Genomic DNA, 22,068 nt, shown 5'->3' on the forward strand with positions numbered 1-22,068 from the left:
GTACATAATGAAAAAATAAAACATTGAAATTATGTGCATAATAAAAATTCGGCAAAATAAAATTAGGTTCGTAATAGAAATTCAACAAATAAAAATGATGTATATGTATAATAGAAATTCGGAAATTAGAGTAATGTTAAGATTAGATTAGAATTTATTCCGGACTCCCCTAGAGATTGTGTTTTCATAGAACCGCCAAATCTATTACAATCTCCCTCTTCTCTCTCATCCATACATATTTACACTATTTACATTTAATAATTCCTAAATTATTAATCCTTGTCACTAGTTATTAAAATAGGATAGTAGAAATAATCGACCAGAACTAGCGAATATTTCGTTTATTAAAATCACTACGTTTTGACCATGTGGTTGTAATCCTTTTCAAGTGAACACTAAAAATAAAATATATAATTAATAACATACGCAATTCAATAAATGCCAAAATTGAAACAATAAACTAAAGTTACTTACAATATATGTCATTAAGCTAAATCTTCATATTAGTAATACTGTCAATAATTATTAAACTATAAATTATATAAAAGTCTAACAATTGAAAATACAAGAAATAGTCAATGTTTTTCCGTATGTAAAATGTCAAATTTTTTTCAATCAAAATCATGATTAAATTTACATCGGTGCTTATTTACAACTGAATGCGAACTATAATGTAAATTAATATTTTTACAGTGTTCCTTAATTCATGTGGCGACATGTCTCTTTGTTTGTTCCACATACGATGCAGTACAATTATAGCAATTCAATCTATATACTACTGTTCCGGAACCGTTGAATATGCTTGAGAGTCTCCGCGAAACGTTGAATGTCGCGCGATCGGACATATTGAGAACCATCAATTGTCGCATTAGCAAATCACAAATTTCCACGCGAACAAGGCATCGCGCGTAGCCGATCCTTGTCACGCCTCATTGTAATTCGCATTCGCGGTCCTTTTTCGCCAACTCGAGTGCGCGGTGTATCGATTATGATCTGTCGCGCACCCCCGTTTTCTGCCTATCTGAGTCGCTAATATCCTTCTACTTCTTCCGTTCTTCTTCTTGTTCCGGCTCTTGGTGTATTAACATGTCATCTAGTTACTGAAAATTCGTATTCCGCGTTGTTAAAATAATCCGTCGAGCTACGAAAGTGATTCCTTTCTGCCGGACATCGGCAAGATTTGAATAATATTGTACCCGCGATATTTTCAGTCAGTTCCGTTCAATTTTGTGAACTACACGCATATTTCGGCTGCAATTACGACCGCACGTGTCACCACGTGCTCCGACATTACAGCGTTTCGGAAACTCCAAGACCTCGATCTCGCGAACGATGCGTCGCGCATCCGCGTTCGGCTCTTGATCGCTGCGATCTTTTGTTAACATTGTCGGGAGAAGATTTCCGTCGCGTTCGGAACTACAGCATAGTTCTGCTCAAAATTTCCGCCGCGTACGCGCGCAGCAAGTCCGATCAAGCGCAAGATGTCCGTACGTTCTTGTTGAATTTATTTTCCATTGTTCGTTGAGTGTGCTTAATTGTTACATGTGAATTTTAGTTATCAGTGAAAAGCCGAATAAAGTGTTTATAAATGATATCTCCGCTGTTAACAGTCAATCCCTCTAACCCTCTATTCCCGATTAAAATTATATAATCAGCGCATTCCGCAACATTTCTGGTCCTTCGAGTCGGATCGGGACTGAGGTTTTTGCTTTTTGACTGTTAACAAAGGTGTTGGTGCTACCAGTTCAGTAGTGAACTCGTTCTATTATCGCGTAGTAGTGCATAAAAAACCTGTGTAATATAGAATCCTTCGAAGAATTGATGCACGAGCAGTCTACAAAAATGAGCTCAGTTATTCGTGCTATATCCAATTTTAAAAAGTTAGGTCAAGCTAAGATGACCTATGCAGTGACGAAAAATCGCATGGAGACATTGAAAGAAAAGTTCGAACAGTGCTCTAAATTAGACGTCCAAATTACACGCTGCCGCTGATGCTAAGGAGAAGACCACGCACCCCTACTCCTCAGACCACGAATTCGACGAGTGCAAAGAAGCCTACGAGTCAGCGTTGGATTATTTCGCAGAAGTTATTCATGAACTTTTCAAATCCTCCGCTCATCCTGCAGCTAACGTAAGTCATTCGCACGAATGTCCGTCTCATACGACACTCAATCTACCGAAGGTCACGTTGCCGGTCTTCGATGGATCGTTCGACAAGTGGGAGAGCTTCCGCGACCGTTTTCAATCGATGATCATTAAAGAAAAAAGCCTATCTAACGTTCAAAAATTGCATCATTTATTTTCGTGTCTCAAAGGTGAAGCGCTTATAGCGATCGAACATTTAACGGTTACTTCCGATAACTTTCCGGTAGCGTGGACGATTCTTTCGTCCAACTTCGAAAACGAGCGTCGGTTGATCAATGCGTACATACATCGCTTATTTACATTGCTCAATGTCACAGCGAAATTGACGACCGAACTTCGAGCTCTACAGAGCAAATTAACTGCCGCAATTGCCGCATTAAAGAATTTGTCTCGTCCGGTCGAACTTGGAGCGATATTTTTGTTTATATCATCACACAAAGACTCGACAAATCCTCGCGCGAAGCGTGGGAATTGAAATTAGGAAAAATCGACCGTCTATCCTACGTTTGACGAAATTAGCGCGTTCTTAGATTCTCGTATCCGCGCTCTCGACGCCCTTGTACCGATCGCTTCGACACTCGAAAAACAGAGCGATAAATCAAATGCGAAATCAAAACAAAGGGCTATCACTTCGCATACCACGAGCGCTACCAAACTTTCGTGTCCCGTGTGCGAATCGAATCATCTGTTGTATCAATGTACCGCGTTTCTCGGAAAAACGCCGACTTAGCGATACAAAATCATTTGTAATGGCAAGCGTTGCCTTAATTGTTTAAGTTCGAAGCATCAAGCAAAAGAATGCCTGAGTGCCCGCTCGTGTAAAGAATGTCATAAAAAGCATCACACGCTTTTACATTTTTTCGACACTCCGAAACCAGCTGTTTAAGCGTCACCGTCTGCCCGCGTCATCGAATACCGTCGTCTCGACAAGTGACGTTTCCTCGCATATTGTTGCGAAAGCTGTAACAGCGCGTCATATTCTCCTTGCAACTGCTCGCGTTCGCGTGCATTCAATGCACAGTCGATTTCAATGGGTCCGAGCGCTCATTGATCAAGGATCTGCGTCATCTTTTATCACCGAAAATTTAGTGCAGTCATTAAGACTTCCAAAATTAAATACCGCTGTTAAGGTAACAGGTATCGGCGAAACGCAGACAAGCGTTCGACATGCCGCTCATTTAACGATCACTCCTAGCAACGCGGACACTCCGATTTATACAACCATCCTCGTTAATTTTAAAATCGTTAACTAGATATTTGCCAAACCGTCTCGACATTCAAGAGCAATAGCCGCATTTGAATGGCCTTTCGTTGGCTGATCCCGATCCCGCAGGATCAGATCCCATAGAAATCATTATCGGAGCGGATCTTTTCGGGGGTCACTCATCCTCGACGGCGTTCGCAAAGGCGCGGTTGACGAACCGATCGCTCAAAATACAGCACTAGGCTGGATCATATCCGGGCCTACTGTGCAACTACGACCGCTCTCGCAATCGTCCATCGGAGTACATCACTGCTCTGTTACGGATGGTCTCAATCAAACTCTCCGCCGATTTTGGGAAATCGAAGAAGTTCCCGCTTCATCAAAATTAACTAGCGAAGAAAAAGCATGCGACGACCATTTCAATTCGACACATTCTCGAAATTCCGAAGGTCGTTATATAGTCAGACTTCCATTTAAAAACAGGACCTCCACTCAACATTGAAGAATCTCGACATTCAGCGCTTCAGAGTTACCTTCGCACGGAAAGCCGCATTAAAACGAATTCATCGAAATCATCGGAATATTATAGTTTCTTAAAAAAATATTATGATCTAGGACATATGCAACGCGTCTCAGAAACCGAACAATTGATTGACTCAAATCAAATTGTATATATTCCGTACCATGCCGTATTCCGCGCTAACAGCTTAACCACGTGAATACGTATCGTTTTTAACGCTTCTAGTCGAACCTCAAACGGTACGTCACTGAATGATTATTTATATCCGGCCCCAAACTTCAAAGGGACCTTGCCGCAGTCATTTTGCGTTGGCGCACATTTCGATACGTTTATTCCGCCGACGTGGCAAAAATGTATCGCCAAATTCAAGTCGATCCTCGCGATCGTGATTTCCAGCGCATCTTCTGGCGGCCATCTCTAACACATCAAGTTGAGGAGTATCGTCTCTGTACCGTAACGTACGGCATGACGTCAGCTCCGTACTTAGCATTGAAGGTCATGAGCCAACTTGCCATCGATGAAGGCGCTTCATTTCCGTTAGCCACTTCCGTTGTCGATCGTCAAATGTATCGTAACTCGTCATTAAATTTTTTAAATATAACTGTATTGCGTTGTAAAAATAACAAATTAATAACAAATTGGTTTAGAAAACCGACGTGGTCAGGTAGATATATAAATTTTCTTTCAAGCCATCCTTTCAAATATAAACTTAATACAATTTACAATTTAGTGAACCACGCTTTATTACTATCTGATGAACGGTTTCATAAAGAAAATTTAACGATAGTAAAGAATATTTTACGAAATAATTGTTTCCCTAAAAAAGTTGTCAATCGTTATTTTTACAAAAGATTTAAATTCTTAAAAGACAAAATAAGTTGTTTGAACAACCTTGATACTGTTATAATTGATGATAAGGTGAAAGCACCATACATGTCGATCTCATATGTGAATAATTATAGTGATAACATCTCACACTCTTTAAAGAAAAATGGGATAAATGTCGTTTATAAGATACCATAGAAGCTTAACTCCTTAATTAAGTGTGGGAAAGACAGCTTGTCGATCGATTATGCGACTAACGTAGTATATAGATTGAATTGCTATAATTGTACTGCATCGTATGGGAACAAACAAAGAGACATGTCGCCACATGAATTAAGGAACACTGTAAAAATATTAATTTACATCATAGTTCGCATTCAGTTGTAAGTAAGCACCGATGTGAATTTAATCATGATTTTGATTGGAAAAAATTTGACATTTTACATACGGAAAAACATTTAAGAAAGTGGGAGATAGCAGAAATGTTTTTCATTAAAAACAAATCATAACAAATTCACAAAGGGATACAGAATGCTTAAACGACATGTACAACAAATCTATAAAGGTCGTGTAAATTTGTTTATTGAAAATATATTATAACTTGACGATCCTCCGGCGTGACATGTTGATTATTTCTTGTACTTTCAATTGTTAGACTTTTATATAATTTATAGTTTAATTATCGACAGTATTACTAATATGAAGATTTAGCTTAATGACATATATTGTAAGTAACTTTAGTTTATTGTTTCAATTTTGGCATTTATTGAATTGCGTATGTTATTAATTATATATTTTATTTTTAGTGTTCACTTGAAAAGGATCACAACCACATGGTCAAAACGTAGTGATTTTAATAAACGAAATATTCGCTAGTTCTGGTCGATTATTTCTACTATCCTATTTTAATAACTAGTGACAAGGATTAATAATTTGGGAATTATTAAATGTAAATAGTGTAAATATGTATGGATGAGAGGGGGCAAGGGAATGTCCTCTCCGGGGGGATACCTGTAATATCCTCTCGGGGGAGGTGTCCTCCTAAAGGACGCCGGTCGGGTGTCCTCCGTGAAGTAATGCGTGACCGGTTCCGCGGTGGACAATACCCATACGACCAAGGGCTTCAGTCAGGTTTTAGGTCGGTCCCTCGTCCGATAGTCCTTCGGGATACTACGGGCGGGAATCCACCACGAAGCCTCCTGACCCTCCCTCAGGGGTCAGGACGGCGAAGTTTGGTTTAGGCAAATTTCCTGACTATAAAAAAAAAAAAAATGGATGAGAAAGAAGAGGGAGATTGTAATAGATTTGGCGGTCCTATGAAAACGCAACCTTTAGGGGAGTCCGGAATAAATTCTAATCTAATCTTAACATTACTCTAATTCCCGAATTTCTATTATACATATACATCATTTTTATTTGTTGAATTTCTATTACGAACCTAATTTTATTTTGTCGAATTTTTATTATGCACATAATTTCAATGTTTTATTTTTTCATTATGTACATAATTTTAATTCTTGAATTTCTATTATGCACATAATTTTAATTCGCCGTATTTATATTATGTAAATAATTTTACCTAATAGAAATTCTGTCAATAAAATTATGTATATAATAGAAATTCGACGAATTAAAATTATACGAATTAAACAAAGTTAAGAATTTATATGCTCGCGAAATAAATATATATATATATATATATATGTTTACTTTGTTATTTATTTCGCGAGCATATAGATTCTTAACTTTGTTTATAATTTTAATATTACGTACATAATAAAAATTCAGAAATTAAAATTATGTATATAATAGAAATTCGACAAATCAAAATTATGAACATAATAGAAATTCACGAATAAAAATTATGTGCATAATAGAAATTCAAGAATTAAGATTATAAACATAATGGAAAATCAAAAATTAAAATTATTTACATAAAAGATGTACGGCAAATTAAAATTATGTTCATAATAGAAATTCAGCAAATTAAAATTATTGTTGTGTGCCTCGGGTAAGGCACAAGGGGTCGTACCAAATTTGGATGGGAATCCGGAGCGACAGGAGCAGGCTCGGTGTTTCGGAATCCTTTCTGCGACTATCGCTCGCTTCGACTTTCGTATTGTTTGAGCGCGCGAAGCACACAGCTCATCGGTGTAAAACATAACAAAGCCTGTCATTGCCCGCGCTCTTATTTTCGTTAATTCCCCTACTTTTCTCAGAGACCAGCAGGTTCGCGCGATCCGACGCCCGTTTCCGAGATGAGTCAGCTTTCTGCCGTTTAAGCAATAATAAGCCTGTCAAATTATATTGAAATTCTTCGCTCTGAATTCATCGTAAGGCGCGTCAACCGATTCCCGCACAAGTTGCATATCTTTGCGCTACGGCGTTTAATCCGACCCCGTTGAGAGAAGGACGAGCGAACAACAATCCGGCGCTGAGAAACGACACCATAGTCACCGTCCAATGACAAAAAATAAAAGGAGTATCCGAAAACCCAAGAAGCCTTCGTTACTACACCTACTTATTCCTTGCCCACTGATCGTTCAGCAAACGATATCAACCGATTAACACACACACTTGGGGTTAATTTGTGAATTCACTTATATTTTCACCTTTTATTAAACAACTTTTATTTCAACAGAACACTTGTTGTTTATTTCTTTATACTTTACTAACTACTTAAATTTGTTGAATTGGTCTTGAGGTAGCGATTATATGCTACTTCGCGACGTACACGTGTGACTCTAATTACTTTCTTGATACGCGTCTGCGATAAGATGGTACAGATCGCACGCGATTAGCGCGGTTACTCTTATATAGCGACTCGATGGCGAGTGCCTCGAGCGCGTTTTCTGCTCGATTTATATAATGTCGCTTTTTAAGAAGGTTTCTTGATCGGAAGGGGTGCCTGGCAACAGGCTTTCTCGATCAAGAGCCTAGATGCAAACAAAAGAAATTCAAAGTTCTTTTGCTTCGCTTGCACTTTAGGCAATTTTGGTTCGCGCGTGTCTCGCAGCGTTTGCGTTTCTCGCGCGATCGGCATCCATCGTCAAACGGATGTAATATGAATGGTTATATCATTTAGGGATATAACATTATGTATATGTATAATAGCAATTTAGGTATGAGAGTTATGTACAGGGTGTATAAACTCAGAACGTTAACAAGTTAAAGAAATGTTAGAAAAATTATGGGTTACCTTGTGACGTTCAAATTATTGAGCTTCTCTTATCAATTATTCTCAACTTCATGATTTTTTTACGTATAATGACACGTTTGCGATCTATGATTTTTTTGAGACTTTTAATTCCCTCAATGAGTAGATTTTTTTGCGCAATAAAAAATTTTGACAAATTTTGCGGGGCCATGTTGGGGGTGATCTTTACCGAACTTGAACAGGAGAGTTAGCTGACGAAGTGGTGATTAATAATTTTTATATACCCTGTACATAACTCGAATAATTGATATTCGGCGAATTAAAATTATGTACACTCGCGGAGTAAAAGCTTATTTAGCGCGCGCGAAGCACACATTTTGACAGATGTTGAATCACATTTTGACAGAATTGTTATTTATTAATTTTGTTATTCAGTGGTTTCTCAGTTAATAAAGAATAGAAATTAGGTGAATTAAAATTATATATAATTCAAAAATTAAAATTATGTACATAATAGAAATACTTCCAGTTAGAATTATATGTTTATAATGGAAATTCGGCAAATTAAAATTATGTACTTCATGAAAATAAAGAATTAACATCATGTACATAATAGAAATTCGGCGAATTAAAATTATGTACTTAATAGAATTTCGGCGAATTAAATTATAAACAATATAAATATGACGTTTTCTAATCGGCCTAAGAGCCATAGCACAAAAAATTACGAAAATTAATTATTTTTCGCGCCTATTTCTCCATATGTAAGTTCGAGGTTAATTAATATGTGGAACTTTAGTAATCTCGTACCAAGAGATACAGTTCCGGATAATTAATTTTCGTAATTTTTCGTGCTATGGCTCTTAGGCCCATTAGAAAACATCATATTTATATTGTTTATATTGAGAGCCGATAGAAATATTTATTTCTAAATTATAAACATATTAAAAGTTCAAGAATAAAAATTATGTACTTAATAGAAATTCAGTAAAACAAAATTATTTACATAATTTTAATTATAAACATAATTAATTTCTATTATATACATAATTATAATTCCCGAATTTCTATTATACAGGGTGTCGCATAATTCGCGAACCACCTTTTATGGGCAGATAGAGCGTGTTAAACTGAATAGAAAAATCCGGTATCATTTTGCGATATTCGCAATAATTATTGAGTTATTTATTAAAATATCTAAGCGGGGCGGTGGGTGGCCGTACACGCTGCGTCACCAAAACTTGCCTGAGGCGAAGAGTAGGTGCAACGCAGATTCGAGTCAACCCAGATCCCAATAGGTTAAGGAAAAAATGTAAGTCGTCGGTGGCTGTGCGCGCTGCGTCGCCGAAGCTCGGTTAAAAACGATCAGTATGGCGAAACGCAGGCTCGAACCTACCTATAGGTTTAGGTATTATTAGGTTAAGGTAAAATGTAAGGTATAATGTATATTTGATAAATAAAGAAAGGAATAAGTCTCTTTGACAATAGCTGGGGACTCTAAACAAAGATTTAAAAAAAATTTTTTTTTATTTTTTTATTTTTTTAAATTAAAATATCTAAGCGAATAAGCGGGTAGAAAGCATTATCTGATCGAGAGGCGGCGTCATGCAGCGAACGGCGAGCAATGTAGTGGCGCCGAAAAATAAGATAATACTTTTGATACTAAGCGGCATAAAATAAATAAGCCAATCCGACATGCCCACTGAGTCCGGCTTACCGCTTTCTACCCGCTCATTTGTTTAGATATTTTAGTTAATAACTCAATAATTATTGCGAATATCGCAAAACGATACAAGATTTTTTTATTCAGTTTAACACGCTCTATCTGCCCATGAAAGGTAATTCGCGAATTATGGATTACCCTATATACATAATTATAATTCGACGAATTTATATTATGTACATAATTTTAATTTCCGCATTTCTATTATGTACACAATTTTTATTGGTGAATTTTTATTATGTTCATAATTTCAATTTTTCATTTTTCATTATGTACATAATTTTAATTCTTAAATTTCCATTATGTTTAAATTTTTATTCGCCGTATTTCTATTATATGTATACATATATTGTATTCTTGAATTTTTATTATGTTTATAATTTTAATAAATTTGATAAAAGGTTGTTAAGAGCAGTAAATATAAAAATTCAAATTATGTTTAAAAGTGAAGTCATATATAAAGATAATATTCTTTAATCTAATGTCTAATAATGAATTACAATAAAAGGTAACAAAAAATTAAACATTATTTCTCTTTAAATACAAATACAAAGCGAACGTTTCGGTCAATATTTTGACCATTATCAACGCTGATTAAATTCTGAATTTAAAAAATAAACGGTGTCATAACGGTAACATATGCATCAAGCATAATCAAAAACGTCATAGAGTATGTAACGCATTAAAAATACAATAATAGATATATCGTATATATCTTAGTTGGTAAGAGCAGTCGCCCGGAAAGTGAAAGACGCGGGTTCGATTTCCGCTTCAGCGACTTTTCGGACCTATATTTTTCTCGCCTATTTTTCTCCATATGTAAGTTCGAGATTAATTTATATATGGAACTTAGTAATCTCAAACCAAGAGATACAGTTCCGAAGAATTAATTTTTCGCGCTTGGACTCTTGGCCGATTTAAAATTCATGTATTCTTACTTATATTATAATACATTTAAAAATTTTTTTGTGCAGAAGTCCTGTCTAACCGCCGTACCACCCCCGCTGGCGCCTCGCAACCATCCGGTCGTCCGGCCGCCTCACAACCGCTACGACATCCACCGTCGGGACATTTCTTATCTTACATTTTTTTTAATTTTGTATATTTTTTAAATATTAAAATTTATTTTTATACTAATTCATTTTTGAATATATGTATACATATATATTTTTTTTAACTAATATTATGTTTCTTTATAAATTTAAAATTTTAATTAACACATACACACGCACGCACGCACATTTTTATAAATACACGCACATTTTATGAATAAAAATTGTAATATTTAACAAAGTATCAATTTTGAAAAAAATCTCTCTGTTCAGAAGTAAGTTAACCCCGGGTCAAGACTTTTATTATTTGTTCAAAAATAATGAAGAAGTAGGTTGATAATTTTGAAATTCTATAATTTTTTATTTAATCCGGCACGGGGCAGCACGCACTGAACCTACACGCCGCGCTTCGAGCGTTCGATTATCGAATCGATCGGGGATGAACTGCCTCGTCATCGAACTTGGTCATTCGCTCCCGGCTCGACTTTGCGAACAGTCACATGTGAGTTTTCTCGTCGCGATTCTAATTGTTCGTAGCTCATTTGATTAATAAAAAATAGTCAGGTTGATCTCCTGCTGGGATTCAGTGATACTTGAGATGTGAAATACGTTCACTTTGACATTCGTTAATTAACGGTAGCAGCAAGGTGCACCGTTATATACGTGACATAAAATTTGCGCTTAAGACATTTTCAACGAAGCGATATTCAGTGATTTTGTGTGACCAGAATTCGCGCGGCGGTGAAATATCAAGGTGCCGAAATCCGATCGTTTACACGCATGTAATAATTGTATTAATTAAAAGTATCTGTTCGATACATGAGGTTCGCGCGTGTTCGTTTGGCACGCGTAGATCACGTAAGTTGGCGCGCGCAGATCACGTGATCAGTCACTTGGGGCTGATACCTGATGTCGTGATTGTGTTTGCGTTCCTTTTTTCATCCCTTCGAGCCCGTGGTGCTCAACGCACTGTAACGTTTTATGTGATCAGTGACTATCCATGTTAAATGAGACAATTCGGTTCGCGATTTAATATCGCATTCGCCGCAATCGGCAACGTGTACGAAATCTTAAGATGAGATTTCGAAAGATTCGATATATGAGTTTCGAGCGTGTTCATCGTAAATAGCAATTGTTATGCAACAAATAGTCTCTCGGTGGTTCCATGCAACACATGCTAGATACCATATAGTGAGATATCTCGGACAGTTTAGCAATCACGTCGTACGTGTTTTCGCGGTGACTATTTTATGAGATAAAAATTTTATGTAAAAGTTTCAAATTAATTTGCGTTTATGTTTATTGTGATTCCCGGACAAATTTAGTTCGATTAATAAATGGATTGTTTTTGTGTAATGTGTGCATATAATTCAGTATTCTGGTTCTCGATTCGGCACGCGGCTTAAATCATTACCTATCCCGCGCACCAATCGGAGCGCATCCACCCTCCTTAAGATACAGTCCACTTTGAACCTTCTTGTGCAACCGATACACGAGACGGATTTCGACGATCGGATTTACAACCCGATTGTCGGTGTCCGTAGCTTCGTGCGCGAACGTTCGACATCAACAATCGAGCATACGCGCAAACATTTTGGTCCTTCGAGCCGGATGGAAAGTAATGACGAATCGAGAACACTGACTTAAAGACACCAGTGATATTGAAGTGCAACGTGATTCGAGATACAGTCAGTCAAGTAATCGCGTTTAGGTAGACAATCGTGTTAGTGACATATTCATAAACAATTATAGTGTCAAAATGGAAGACGCTCTTGCAAATCAGCAAACTATCTTCCACTCAATTGCTCGAGCTCTCGACAACTTCAAAAAGATTGGTCGTTCTAATTTGACGGCCGCAAAGATTCGCTCACGGATTGCGACTTTACAAGCTCAATGGACTCAAGGTGTGCACAATCACACCATTCTACTGCAACTTGTTCCAGAAGACGATCAAGGTTTAATTAATTATTTCAAGAAGAATCAATTCGACCTTCACGAAGATCTCTACCAATCAGCCCTGGATCATATGAACGAATGTCTAGAAGACCTGGTTCCTGTCGTAAGTCGAGATACATCCCTCGAAACTTCTTTCGCGCAAATTGACGCATCGTCACTCTCGTTAAAGCATCTCCCTCCTATTAAATTACCGCCTTTTTCTGGAAAAAACGAGGATTGGGAGACCTTTCGCGACCGCTTTCAGTCGTTGATTATAGATAACAAAGAATTGTCAAACTTCACTCGTATGCATTTTTTGATCTCTAGTTTGACAGGTTCGGCCCGCGATGCGATATCGGGAATCAAAGTAACCGCCGAGAATTTTAAGGTCGCGTGGAAAGCGTTAACCACGCGGTTCGAGAACAAACGACGGTTGATCGAAGTCCATGTGTCGACCTTATACCATCTTCCAAAGATGACTCGCGAATCAGCGTCAGAACTTCACGAGTTGCGAGATAAAACGGAACAAGCGTTAGCGACTTTGAAACGTCTTGATCGTACAGCAGAGGATATTGTAAGCGATATATTAGTATACTTCATTTCACAAAAGTTTGATTCTGCTACGCGTCGGGCGTGGAAACTGAAGAGTAGCGATAACGAAAATCCTCCAACGTACAAAGACTTGATACGTTTCATATCTTCGCGCGCTATAGCGCTTGAGGAACTCCATCCTCATGAAAACGATAAAACGAAGTCACATTCGAGAGTGACAAGCGCCACCGCAACTGCGTCAATTAATTTGTCATGTCCAATCTGTAAACAATCTCACTTCCTCTCTAAGTGTCAACAATTTCTTTCAATGAGCACGAATCAACGACGCGAATTGATAAAGAAACTTAAGCGATGTTTCAATTGCTTAAGCGATAAGCACGTAGCACTTAATTGTCCGAGTAAATTCACGTGTCGCAACTGTAGCAAGCGGCATCATACGATGATCCACGTTGACTCGGGCTCATTGCAACAAACAACGAGCATTCCTGTGTCATCGAATTCGCAGGATGTTACTAATATATCAAATGTCACAGCGCTTTCAGCGGTCACGTTAACTACATCACCGACTCCTGTGGTGTTGTCTACGGCAACGGTAAAAATACATTCGCTTTCTGGACGTTCATTAACTGTTAGAGCCCTACTTGACGGTGGTTCAGAACTCACATTTCTTACGGAGCGCGTCGCGCAAATTTTACGCTTACCTCGTATGCAAACATTTACTTCAACTTCGGGGATTAGTTGTGCAGATACCGGTACATGTCGATCTGCCGCGTTAATTAATATTTCACCTCGCGATAAACCTGAGCCAACCTTCACCACTGTAGCCTACATCATGAGAACATTAACAAAGTATGCTCCCAGACACGCTTCTTCATTACGTGACTGGAAACACATCTCCAACTTGACTTTAGCGGATGACGATCCGACTGGATCAACTCCTATCGACCTCATTATTGGAGCTGATTTGTATAGCAAGGTTCTTGTCAATAGACGCAATGGACCCATAGGTCAACCAGACGCTATACAGTCGCATTTCGAGTGGATTCTATCTGGACCTACGTCAATTCCTAATCATGTCATACAAAACACCCATGTAGTCGGCTCTACTTTGGTTTCATCGCATGTCGAAGCCCAACCTCAAGGCTCATCATTACCTAGTTCACAACAAAGGTATCATGCAGTTGCTCATTGCTGCTCCTTGGAACGGCAATTATGTAAGTTTTGGGAGGTTGAAGAAACTCCTCAACATGTTTATGCGTCCACAGAAGATAAACAATGCGAGGATCACTTTCAACGCACACATACTAGAACAGCAGATGGCAGATATGTCGTGCGACTCCCATTTAAGGAAGGCCCGCCCATTAAAATAGGCGACTCTCGCAGCATAGCTGAACGCCGACTCTCGTCGCTAATTCGTAAATTTGCTTGTCAACCCACACTTGCACAAGAATATTCGGACTTCATGCGCGAATATGAGCAATTAAACCATATGAAGCAAGTCGCTCCTTTGCATTCAAGTAATGTTCAAGCGACTTATATTCCTCATCATCCAGTCATCAAGGAGACAAGTTTGACAACCCGTTTAAGAGTCGTGTTCGACGCCTCCTGCCTCACATCAAATGGAACGTCTCTCAACTCTCACCTGTACACCGGCCCAAAACTGCAATCCGATTTACAAGCAGTTATATTGCGCTGGAGGCAATATAAATATGTATATTCTGCGGACATCGCTAAAATGTATCGCCAAATATTAATCGATCCTAGAGATAGAGATTACCAACGGATACTGTGGATCGACCATAACTCAACTGTACAGGAATATCAACTCCTTACCGTTACTTACGGCACTGCGTCAGCACCTTTTCTTGCTCTTCGAGTAATCCAACAATTGAACTGTGACGAGGGAGATTTATTTCCGTTAGCCTCTCCTATCCTAAGAGAAAATATCTACGTCGATGATGTTTTATTTGGCGCAAACGATATCACATTGTTAAATCAAGCTCGCACTCAACTCTGTAGTTTGTTGAACCGTGGTGGTTTTGATCTCCGGAAATGGGCCAGTAACAACTCCGAATTGCTTTCAGATATTCAGCCCGACAATCATGGATTGGCTTACCCTAAAAATTTGGAGACTGATGATAGTCTAAAAATCCTCGGTATTGTCTGGAACCCGAAACATGAGTGCTTTCAGTTTCAAATTACATTATCTGAAACTGTTCCTAACACCAAACGAGCAATTCTATCAACAATAGCAAGATTATTTGACCCGCTCGGGTGGGTCACACCTGCGATTTTAAAGGCGAAAACTCTCATGCAACAATTATGGCGACACCGTATCGGATGGGACGACATTATTCCGAACGAAATCTTATCATCTTGGACGTCTATCTACGAGTCATTACCCTATCTACGAAAAATTCAACTGAGTCGTTGGACAGGTTTTGAGTCCGACACGGCAACTGTGGAATTACACGCGGACGCATCTACAATCGTTTACGCAGCAGTGGTGTTTTTACGCGTGACGTCTTTCTCTGGGAAAATTACGGTCTCGCTCATTGCTGGGCGATCTAAAGTCGCGCCTCTTAAACCAATGACGGTTCCTCGCCTCGAACTTTCTGCTGCAGTTCTGCTAGTTCGCCTGATTGACTTTATCAAGCAGTCACTTCATTTAAGCGACATTGCGATTCATTGTTGGACAGACTCCACTGTAGTTCTCGCATGGCTCAATAAGCACCCCTCAAATTGGAAAACTTTCGTAGCTCATAGAGTAGCCGAGATCCAGACACGATTACCAACCGGTCGTTGGCATCACGTAAACACTAATGAAAACCCCGCAGACTGTGCTTCGCGCGGATTACTCGGCCGAGATTTGATATCCGTCAACCTATGGTGGCATGGGCCGTCATGGTTGCATCTTCATTCTGATGAGTGGCCTCATCAAATTCTATCAGAGCACCACGAAACTCAGTTGGAACTGAAGGCATGTGAAGCTCATCAAAACAGTACTCGTGAAGATTGGAGTATTGCTGCACGGTATTCATGGTGGCCAAAGTTGATACGCGTCACTGCATATATATACCGATTCATAAACAAATGCCAACGGAAGCCCGCGGCAGATCACAAAGATCACGTCCTGTCTCACGCCATTACAGCATCTGAGTACATGCATTCTCGTAACTTTTGGTTGCATATGATTCAAGCAGAGGTGTTCAAAGAAGAACTTTACTTACTCAAGTCAAACAAGAGGTTATCAAGAAACAGCGCTCTGATATCATTAAATCCATTCCTAGACGCAGATGGTCTACTCCGCGTTGGCGGAAGATTGGAGCATTCTCATCTACCATTTCAATCCAAACATCCAGTTCTTTTTTTTTTTTTTTTTTTTGACGCAGTGGGAATCCTCTTGGATACCACCGCTCTCCGGGAAGAGAGCGGATGGTTATGTGGGACTTCTTGTTCCCCTTGGCCAATCCACAAATGGATCGGTCAGGGGGCCCAAGACCTACCTCACTAAACCCACTGCGGGTACCTTCTCGGGCGTTTATGGGGGACGGCGAGGATGCTGGAATTCCATGCCGTCTCGCCGTCCCCCCGCCTTATCCCTCCTTGGGAGAGTGTCGCGGAAGGCGACACTCTTCCCCCCGCGGATGCATCGTGCGGGGTCCTCGCGGTTGCGACACAGGGCGGTACCAACCCCACGTCGCGCCCTCCCTAAGAGTTTGGGGGGCAGGGTCACGGCTCGAGTGTCCCGCTCAAGCCGCCACCCCCCGCCTCCGGAGCGGTGCTCCCTCCCCCTCCCGAAGGGAATGGGGATTTGGCATTTGCTCCGGAGGCCCTTACCAGGGGGCTTCTCTCAGAAGGAGAGAAACCCCCTCCGTGGACGACGTTGCCCTCCCACCGGTGCCCCGTGGCTCCCGGTGAGAGGGCCCCGCACGTCACGTCCTCACAGAGGGGGACCCAGGCGCCCCGACCGGACAGGCGGAGCCTGCCCGGCGGGGACACGTGGCCCCCCCTCGGCCCCCCGGCTGCGACTCCCTCCGCTCCCTTGGGAGTTGGGAATCGGCCGCAGCCGAAGGGGTTTACCCTGCCGGGTGCGCGGGAGCACCCCCCTGAGTGGGGGTCACACCCGCACGCCCGGCTCGCGTGAGGTCCCAGGGGGGGGGTCTCAGGACTTAGACGTCCTGGGTCCCCCCCCGGAGACCTCACCCCGCGTCTATGACGGACGCGGGTATGTTGGGGTCGACCCCTCCCCGATCCGCACCGCCGCATGCGGGTGCTCCCGCCGACGGCACGGAAAGAGAGGGGGGACCCCTCCTCCCATGTTTGCCCTTCCTCCTCTTCTTATTCGGAGGGCATATTCTCCTCGGCCCCCCCCGCCTCCGCCCGGCGGACCCGACGGTAGCGTGGGGGGAGGGAGGGGCGGAGGGCGGGGCACACCCCCGCCGTCCGGTCGGCCTCCTCCTCCTCTTCTCCTTCTTCGCTCGCGGAGGGCGCCCCCCCCCCCCCGATCCCCGGCACCACGAACGGGCGGACCCGCCGATGCCGGGGAAAGAGGGGGGACGTCCCCGCCTACCTCCTCTTCTTCTCCTGCTCTCTCCCTCTCTCTTTCCGCCTCCTCCTTCTGCAGCATGACATTGCTGCAGAAGGAGGAGAACGCCTTCCAAACGTCTTCATTTTCTGTCATTGCCCCCACGAGTGAGGGCAATGACAGATTCCCTCCCGCTGCGGCCACGAGCTCCGTTCTCTCTTTCGCCCAAGCCACACACTCTGCGAGCGTGTGTTGGGCGGTGTCCCGCTCGTGGCCGCAATGGTGACACCGCGTCGTGCGTTCTTTCCCTATCCTTTGCAGGTACTCACCAAAACATCCATGTCCGGTGAGCACCTGCGTCATGTGGAAGGACACCCCTTCCTTGGCCCTGTCTAGCCAACTTTCTAGACAGGGCCGTATAGCCCCGACGGTGCGCTGCCCCGGCAGTGTTGGATCTGCCAGGGCCTCCTTCCAGTTTTGAATTAGCGCCCGTCGGGAGTGGACCCTCACTGCACGCCGGAGACCATCCGTCAGGATGATGCCCGCCCGCTGGTACGCACGCGTGCGCGTGTATACCTCCGCGTACATGCGGGCGAGCATCTCCACAGGGGGTACTCCGGAGAGCACCCCCGTCGCCGTCCAGCTCACCGTACGGTAGCCCCTGCATATCCTGTTGGCTACCCGCTTCTGCACTTGCCTTAGGGCATTCTTTGTGCTGCGGGCAGCCTCCAGGCGTTCAAACCATACAGGGGCCCCGTACAGGAGCATGGCGTGTACCGTCCCAGCGTACAGCTTCCTCACACTCCCGCCCGGTCCCCCGAGATTGGGCAGCAGGTGTTGCAGAGCCATCGCTGCCCTCTCTACTTTGGGGGATATGCGGCGGAAGTGTTCCTGGAAGGTCCACTTGTTGTCGAGGTGGAGGCCCAAGTATTTCAAACAGGCCCCCACCTCTATTGGGGTGTCTTCCACGCGGATGCGGGCTCTTGGTGGTGCCCCGCGAGAGCCATCATGAAAAAAGATGGCCTCGGTTTTTTGGGACGCCACTTTGAGTCCCATCCGCCTAACCAAACGCACGACGCGGTTCACCGCGAGTTCTGCTCGAGCGGTCGCCTCTTCCCACGAGTTCCCCCCGGCCATCACAAACGTGTCATCCGCGTAGCACACGGTGTGACAGCCAGGGGGGAGGGCCTGCCGAAGAACGGCGTCATATGCGAGATTCCACAGCAGGGGCCCGAGTACCGACCCCTGCGGAACCCCGCACGTCATATGACGCCTTTGTTTTTCGGCATTTCTGTCCGTGTAGGCCAATTGCCTGTCCCGGAAATAATCCGCCAGGATCGACACCAGATATTGGGGGACCCCGTGGTGATTTAGGGCCGCCCCTATCCAGTGCCATGGCAGGGTGTTGAAAGCGTTGGATATATCCAACGATACCGCCATCAATACCCCGCCTTCCTCAATTTTGGCCTCCGCGATCGAACGAACCCGCAAGACTGCATCTATTGTGGATCGTCCGACCCGGAAGCCATAGTGATCCTGGCTTAGATTTGGTCCTTCCCGGGACAAATGACAGACAAGGCGGTCCGCTATTATTCTTTCTAGGATTTTACCCGCCTCGTCTATCAAGCAAATTGGCCTGTATGCCGAGGGAACATCCCTCGGCTTGCCCTCTTTGGGAAGGAGGACTACCCTAGCCTCCTTCCACTCTCGTGGGAAACGACCCATGCGGAGGCATTCGTTATACATTCTCCGCATGGGTTCGGCTAGACCCCTGTGGGCGAGAGCCCATACCTTTCCGTGTATGCCATCAGGACCCGGGGCTTTTCCGGGTTTTATTTTCCTGATGGCATCACGGAGCTCCCCTCCCGTGACCCCCATTGGCCTTTTCGTCCCACACCCAGTCCCGCTCCGGAATTGGGTCAGCTTGACCCTCTTCCCGCGGGAACAGGGTGTCGACGATTTGGCCGTCAAATTGGGGGTCCAAGGACTCTGTTGTGGGGGCGCCCCCTCCTTTCAGTTTTTTCAATACTATTTTATATGGGCGCCCCCATGGGTCCTCGTCCAGGGAGGAGAGTAGTTCCTCCCAGGCTCTCGCCTTTGCCTTCCTTATCAGGACGCGTAGGTCATCTCGTCTCATTTTGTAGATGTCCCACGCGTCCTGATACCTTTCGGGGTCTGACCGCTCGAGTCTCTTCCTCCTTCTCACCAACCTCCTTGCCTGGTCGGAGGAGCGCCTCGCCTCTGCGATCTCCTCCGACCACCAATAAGCTTTTCGGGGGGGGATCTTCTTCGTTCTGGGCATGGCTGCGTCGCACGCGTCGCTGATAGTACGCAGCAGCCACGCCCTTTCGTCCTCCTGTTGATCCCCCCCGTTGTCCTCTCCACGAACCATCAGGGCCGCCTCGATTGCGGCCAGGAACGCGTCTTGGTCCAGCTTTTTAAGGGTCCACCTTCGAGAGACAGATTCTCTTATACGGCGGCGCTCTATTACCTCGCGGGGGAAGGCGCTGACGGAGAACTCTATATATCTATGGTCTGATATTGTTTCTGTCTCAGCCAGCACCCTCCACCCGCTTACCAACCTCGAGGCAGAGGGAGTGACCCAAGTCAGATCTACGATCGACTCCCCCTGCCTCCTGACACACGTGGACTTCCTCCCCCTGTTGCAGGAGAGGAGCCCACATCGCGCCGCCCAATCCAAAACCTGTCCCCCCCGCCAGTTATCGCGCGGGGAGCCTCAAGCGCTCGCTTTGGCGTTGAAATCTCCGGCGACGACTATTGGGGCGGGGTGGTATTCTGTAATCTGTCCCTCTATGGAGTGCAGTCTCCCGCAGAATTCCTCATTGCTGAGACTCGGCGGGAGATACACCCCAATAACGATGGTGGACCCCCATCTGACCGTCACTGTGCCCTCCCCCGACTTCAATGGTTCCGCCGGGGGGGAGCTTGACGCGCTCCTTTGGGTGATTGCAGCCAAGCCATCCGCACTGCTTATCCAGCTGTCTGGTATTTTGTGCGGCTCGGCTACAATCCCCAGGCCGCAATCTCTCTCCATCATGGTCTGGACGAAGAGAGCTTGGGCCGGCCCTGAATGGTTCACATTGGCCTGTAAAATTTTACAGGCCATCCTCTCTGCTGTGCGCATTCGCGGGCCCCGTCACATCCATTGCGGCGGGGTCCCCTTCCTTCAGATTTTCCTGAAGACGCTGCTTCTTCTTTCCTCCTTCCGTAGGGAGTTTTTCCTCCTTCTCCCTCTTCTTCCTTTCCCTGGATCTGAGTACCCGTTGTTCCTTGGGTTCCTCTCTAGGATCCATGGGAGGGGCAACGGGGACGGCCACTTTTACCGTTCCTTTGGGGCGGTCCGCCGCTTTATTTAGCGGAACGCCCCTCTTGCCTTTGTGCACCGGTGTGCACGTCCTGCTGCCCGTTTTGTGATTGGCGGGCAGCCCTTTGTCCGCACACACCGGGCACCTTGCTTCCGCCACACAGCTCCTCGCCGTATGCCCCTCTTCACCGCAACGGTAACATTTACCGCTGCGGTCTGCATTATTTGGGCATCTCGCGCGCACATGTCCCCCCTCCAGACACTTATAGCATTGGAGGGGTCTTGCCTCCAGTATTTCCACGCGCGCGAGTGCCCATCCGATCCTTATGGATCCTGTCTTTATTATGCGGTTCGCCGCCCGTAATGGACAGCGAACCCACACTATTCCCATACCCCCGGGGGTTTTCCGAATCTCCCCGGTGTGTACGTCCTCTTCTTCACATTCGCCATTAATGGCTACTGCCTCTCTGACTTCGGGGGCCTGAATCGATTCATCCAGCCCCCAAATTCTGAGCTCCGCCATTTTCGTCGGGCGCTGTACTCGGACACCTTCTTTGCCCGCCAGCGCCCTTCTCAGTTCCTGGGCGAAATTGTCGGCCTTTTCGTGGCCGTCCGCCCCAGAAATCTCGAATATGTGGGAGCCCGTTACTCCTCTTCTAACTTTGACTCCTTCGATGCCCAGTTTCCTGGTGTCCACTTTCATACGCGCCTCCCGGAGGTTTTCTTCATACGTTCCGGGAGGACACGTAATCGTGACTGCCGCTCTCCTGGGCTCCTTTCTCTTGGGGGGGGGCTGTTTTGGGTTGCACGGTTTGTTTAACGGGGGGGGTGGGGTTTGTCACCCTTTTATTCACCCCTTTCTTTACCTCTGCAGCCTCCGTTTTCCTCCTTCTTCAAACATCCAGTTCTACTAGCTGATCATCCAATCACTACAATGCTCATTCGCTACACGTACATAACCTCTCTGCACGCCGGTCTTTAGTCTACCTTGTCTAAAATTCGCCAAGAATTTTGGATTATAAAATCCAGGACGTTAGTTAAATCAGTTATCTACAGGTGCGTTCGATGCACACGAGAAAGAGCTCAGGTAGCCAATCAGTTA

At 44.0% G+C, this 22,068-nt stretch overlaps 1 protein-coding gene across 1 annotated transcript; it reads left to right on the plus strand.

Annotated features, from left to right (window-relative positions):
* Positions 1 to 12,385: 12,385 nt before the first annotated feature.
* Positions 12,386 to 15,824, plus strand: LOC146723079 (uncharacterized). Its single transcript, XM_085483206.1, has 2 exons — positions 12,386 to 15,745; positions 15,813 to 15,824. Exons 1-2 carry the CDS (start codon positions 12,386 to 12,388, stop codon positions 15,822 to 15,824), a joined length of 3,372 nt encoding a protein of 1,123 aa, XP_085339332.1.
* The last annotated feature ends 6,244 nt before the right edge of the window (positions 15,825 to 22,068 follow it).

Source organism: Nylanderia fulva, unplaced genomic scaffold (genome assembly GCF_048542155.1).
Source record: "Nylanderia fulva isolate GAGA-0341 unplaced genomic scaffold, ASM4854215v1 Scaffold236, whole genome shotgun sequence".
Taxonomy (NCBI): Eukaryota; Metazoa; Arthropoda; class Insecta; order Hymenoptera; family Formicidae; genus Nylanderia; species Nylanderia fulva.